This window comes from Myotis davidii, unplaced genomic scaffold (genome assembly GCF_000327345.1).
Source record: "Myotis davidii unplaced genomic scaffold, ASM32734v1 scaffold663, whole genome shotgun sequence".
Lineage (NCBI taxonomy): Eukaryota > Metazoa > Chordata > Mammalia > Chiroptera > Vespertilionidae > Myotis > Myotis davidii.
In genome coordinates, this window is record NW_006295816.1 from 3497915 (window position 1) to 3503195 (window position 5281).

At 57.5% G+C, this 5281-nt stretch overlaps 1 protein-coding gene across 1 annotated transcript in view; it reads right to left on the reverse strand.

Annotated features, from left to right (window-relative positions):
• ITPR1 (inositol 1,4,5-trisphosphate receptor type 1) overlaps positions 1 to 5281 on the reverse strand; it is a 227042-nt gene that overhangs the window by 97269 nt on the left and 124492 nt on the right. Inside the window, 3 exon segments of the mRNA XM_015568305.1 lie at positions 1522 to 1633; positions 2908 to 3056; positions 5224 to 5280. Of these exon segments, the coding sequence (XP_015423791.1) occupies positions 1522 to 1633; positions 2908 to 3056; positions 5224 to 5280 (318 nt within the window).

The window sequence follows — 5281 nt, forward strand, 5'->3', positions numbered from 1 at the left end:
CATACTTTACATATTTTAAAGGCCTCTTTAAGAAAAATAAAGCCCTCGTGGACTAGGTGGTTCCTCCTTCCGGCCTGGGGCACCCCGCTGTCACCCCCGCTCCTGGCTGCTGTATCTGCAGCCTCTCCTCCTTCCGGCCTGGGGCACCCCGCTGTCACCCCCTCTCCTGGCTGCTGTATCTGCAGCCTCTCCTCCTTCCGGCCTGGGGCACCCCGCTGTCACCCCCTCTCCTGGCCGCTGTATCTGCAGCCTCTCCTCCTTCCGGCCTGGGGCACCCCGCTGTCACCCCCGCTCCAGACCTCTCCTCCTCATTCCTGCCTGGCACTGTTCTTTGCATCTATTCTGCACACTTACTAACGCTTTCCTGGCTGGCTTCTCCCCAAACTCCCACTGAGCTCAGAGACTTATGTCCTAGTCAGTCAGCACTCACTCCTCTTCTAACAGACACACTTCAAATGCGGTGACAGCGAAGGGCCTTGTGGTCTGGGGCGGTGGAGGAAGGGGTGCTGCTCTTCAGTTTTATTTCCTCTTCTTCAAAGGCTCCCGCGGTAACGACGGGACTGACTGACAGGTGAGACAGCCGGACGCCTGCAGCCTGTGCTGCTCGCCCCACCTGGCTGTCACCAGGGGACGGTTCCTGAACGTCATCACCTTTGAATGAAAACTGCTGTCATCTCAAGGCAGGCCCAGGCCTGGGGGGCGGAGGGAGAGGGAGCGGGGCGGGGCGATGGGAACGTTCCCTGCACACTGTCTCTCCCTGCACACAGGCCCTGCCCTCGCCCCTGCCGCCAGTGCCTAGCAGTAAACAGCCCGCTGCGTTTATTGGCCATCGCGCTGAAGGTCACACATCAGCATGAGCCTAAATTCCAGGAAAAAGACGCGCTTATGTAACTGCCGCCTGGATGCTGGCAGGTGCCCAGCCAGCCCTGCGCAGCCTGGGAAAGGAGGACAGGGCTGCGGGCCTGGATCTTCATTCCCCGCACACCCTCTCCCTGCACACACTCGCTTCCCGCACACCCTTGCTCACTGCACACCCTCACTCCCCGCACACCCTAGCTCCCCACACACTGTCACATCCCAGGCCTGCCCGTGTCACCACCTCCAGTAGAAACAGTGACGCGTTTGCCTGCCTGGGTTCCAGGCAGAGCTGGGGGAGGACCGTGCAACATCCCGGCAGGAGGCAGGTGAGCACAGCGTGCTCAGAGCAGAGCCCCCAGCCAGCACCTCACCTCCTAAGGCAGAAACGACATTGGCTTCCGCGCTGGGAATGTAAACAGATGGGAAATCTCATCACCCTTTCTCGACATCAACTTATGTGACCAGCGGCCTCTGGGCGAGAACTAATTTTTCTGCTTTGAAAGGAGTCAGTCTGGTCTTTCAGCTGCTCCAGGGGCCGGAGACGCGGCGTTAAAAACAGTGAACCTCTCGGTCACGTCACCGCGCCTGAAGGGGGGCGGCTCTCTAACCCTCCACTGGGCTTCCCAGCCACGCCTGGCTCTAAGGTGGGACGCAAGGCGGTACCTTCTCGCCGTAGCCGCGGTCCTTGGTCATCATCTCCCGCAGCGTCTGCAGGACCTTAATGCACAGCTTCTCCTCGTTCTCCTCCAGCAGCTGTTTGGTGTGTTTTATCAGCCTGGGGGGGGGGGGCACACGTTACATCCCTGCAAGGACCTTCCAGTAACAAAACACAGTTCCCGGCCGCTTACGGGGGACGCCTCAGTTCATGAGCCAACACTGACCAAGGGCTCCCTGGGAACAGCCAGCGACGGCGTCTCAATGGTGCCACCTGCTGGCCGGTGACAGCAAACACACTCTCTGGGCAGGAGCGGCCACACCCCACTGAGACTGACCTCACAGACTGCAGGGGTCCTCAAACTGTTTAAACAGGGGACCAGTTCACTGTCCCTCAGACCGTTGGAGGGCCGGACTATAGTTTAAAAAACTATGAACAAATTCCTGTGCACACTGCACATACCTTATGTTGAAGTAAAAAAACAAAACGGGAACAAATACAATATTTGTATTTGCATGTGGCCCGCGGGCCGTAGTTTGAGGACCCCTGTCACAGAGAAAGGAGGAGCGGTCCCCCCATCTGCTGCTAATCCACTGAGGGTTGCCAGTCACGTGGCTAAAATACGCCAGCAGAGCCAAGACCGCATGACGACAATAGCTGGGCAGCACACGCTGTCCCCTTGTCCTTGGGAAGACTCAGAAAGGCACACTCCAGGGCCCAGCCCACGGTCAAGTTCAGCAAACGGCCGACCTCGGTGTCAGGCCTGGGACAGCTCTTTGTCTTAGCTGATGGCCCCACAGCACAAACAAAGAAACTACGAAGTTTTAGGAAGGCTATGAGGCCCCACAGGCCTGGAGTTTCGAGGGCAGGAGGGGGAGACCTTTTTCGGTCCATGTCGCAGCCCAAGGGGGCGCTGTCAGTCCTTGCTGAGTAGAAGACACATGAACGGGGCCTGCAGTTAGGAGGCATTCTCACCCTGGCCACTTTGGCTCAGTGGATAGAACATCGGCCCGCAGACTGAAGGGTCCTGGGTTCGATTCCGGTCAAGGGCACTTACCTCAATTGCAGGCGTGCGGGAGGTAACCATCAGTGTGTCTCTCTCATATTGATGTTTCTCTCTCTCTCTCTGTCTCTCCCTCTCCTTTCCACTCTAAAAATCAATGGAAAAATATCCTCTGGTGAGAATTACCAAAAAAAGAAGAAGAAGAAGAATAAAGGGAGACATTCTTGCCCAAACCACAGTGAACCCACACACTGGGACGGTGGGGCAGGACCGTGACCTGGTGCTCAGCAAAGCTGAAAGCCAGGCCGGCATTTTCCTCCTCGGGAGCCACTGCTGGGTCTGGTCCCCGGGCCCCGAGACTGACCCCTGACCCCCGGGGAGGGCCGCTCACTTGCAGATGAAGCCCCCGCTCTCGCACTTCCTCCGGGCGTCCGTGTTCTCTGGGAAGAGCAGCTCCGGCCGGTGCAGCACGTCCACCAGCACCGACAGCTCAGCCTGCACCAGCGGCCGCAGCCGGTCCTCCAGCGCCGAGACGATGTCCTGGGAGGGAGCAGCGCGGGGAGCGGGGCGGGGCGGGAGGACGAGCGCACACGTCTCTCCTCCACACGCCCAGAGACTCGCCGGGTTAGAGGGACCGACACACGCCATTCGCCGCTGCCCTACGGTTACCTGATGCATCAGCCCCGGGGCAGAGGGCAAAGCACACACAGGCCCCCTCCCACAGACGGGCTCTACGCTCCCCGCGGGACCGTCCCACCGATGTTACAACTGGACGCGAAATACATTCGACCGACCACGTGGGACAATGTCTACGATGTGAGCGCGACAAAGGGTCACACGGGGGTGTGGACTCTACGATCCAACTTTTATAAACGTCAACTCTAAAGGGTACGCACCACCCACTATTCAGACATCATGGGCCCTGGCTGGTGTAGCTCAGTGGGTAGAGCGTCGGCCTGCGAACCGAAGGGTCCCGGGCTCGATTCTGGTCCAGGGCACGTACCTCGGCTGCAGGCCCCTCCCCAGCCCAGGCCCTGGTTGGGGCACATGCAGGAGGCTACCAAACAATGTGTTTCTCTCACATCGATGTTTCTGTCTCTCCCTCTCTCTTCCACTCTCCCTAAAATTCAATGGAAAAATACCCTCGGGTGAGGATTAAAAAAATAATAATAATAAATATTTTTTAAAAATGACATCACGGTGGCCTGGTGGTGGGATTATGGGAGCTGATTTTCTCCACTGTATTGGCATGGAGTCCTGTCCAATTACTTTCACTGAGCATGAATTATTCATGGACTAAAAAGCCGTACAGAAATGAGAACACAAATGAATGAACATGCGGTATCTACATGCTAAATACATGTACCCTGATAGCATGACGGTCTTCAAATGCAACACACACAGCTGCAGGAGAGGAAAACAGAAGTTGAAAGAGCAGCAAAACCAACACAACAAACACCGTCTACAGGCAAATGGCGGGAAACGCATGAGAAATTATCTCCCAAAGACGCTGCCGCCGGCTGATGGCTCCGTGACGAGACCCTCGCTACAGCCATCCTGGCTCAGGCGGGCCGGGCAGAACACGGCATGCTGGGTAACGCAGGGGGAGCCAGAGAACCAAGGAGACGCACGTGGGAAAGGCCACTGACCTCGCGTTCGCCCCAACTGGGGCCCAAATTTCATGGGTCGTGGTCAACGAAAAATCGATGGGTCTTTTGCCCAGAAACTAAATCTAAAATATGTGGATATAACTTTCTCTTAGGTTTGACAACATTTATAATCACTCGATAGTATTTAGAATGAGTGAATGAATCAAACTAATTCTCGCGGGTGAGGGGCGGGAATTTCCCCAATGGGATTGCAACATTCCTTAATTCCTATCAACTTTCCCCCGCACGGTCAAAAAAAGAGGGTCACCGTTGCAAATCCTCTGAGGGTTTCAGCAGTTTCCTGGGGAGGTTCCTCTGGGAAAGCACCCGAGTTCCTCTCCTCCGATCCCATCGGTGCTGGTGCTAACTCACAAACCTCCACTCGTCGACAGCACGGATGGGATTGGATGGCGCTTCGACACCGTGCACGTGAAACCCGGCCTCTTTGCAAGGTCTGGACCCGACACGGCAGCCGATTCGCACTGTGTCGTCCAATGTATGACATTCGACAATCGGGGAGACCGACAGACAAAGACGGCGAAGCGATGGCAGGGAGGGGGCTAGGGTTAAGCGAGGGGTGTCTGCATGGGATTAATCACACAAGCGTTGAGCCTGCGAGTGACTGTCATACCTTCCCGACCACCTCCGCTGTCCCGGGCAGTCTCCTAACGCCAGGGGCTCAGGCAAGAACTCAGTAGACGCTGAGGAGCCGTTAGCCCCTGGCCACGTCTTTCTAACAAGCAGCACCTGCCCTTCTGCGTTTCATTTTACTCTCCAAGAACATGCAGAATATTCCCTCCTCAGAGGCGCACGGTCCCCAGGCTTCGGCAAGAAACCTGCAAACCTACGAGCAGCCTTTAAAGACCGCGACTGTGGGGAGCTCTCTCCTCGCCGGCAGCTCCCCTCCTGGTCGCCCGTCTGTCCGTCTGTCCGTGGGCCTCTGACTGCGCTCACGGCACCGCCTGCCCCTCCGCCCACCTGGGCCTTTCCCTGGCTCCAGAAGCACAGCTGGGTGCGGGCCCCCCCTCCCCAGGCAGGCTCGCTGCCCCCGGCAGTACCTGCAGCCGCTCGATGATGTTGCGGTAGTCCCGGGAGGCGGCCAGCACCGAGTCCCGG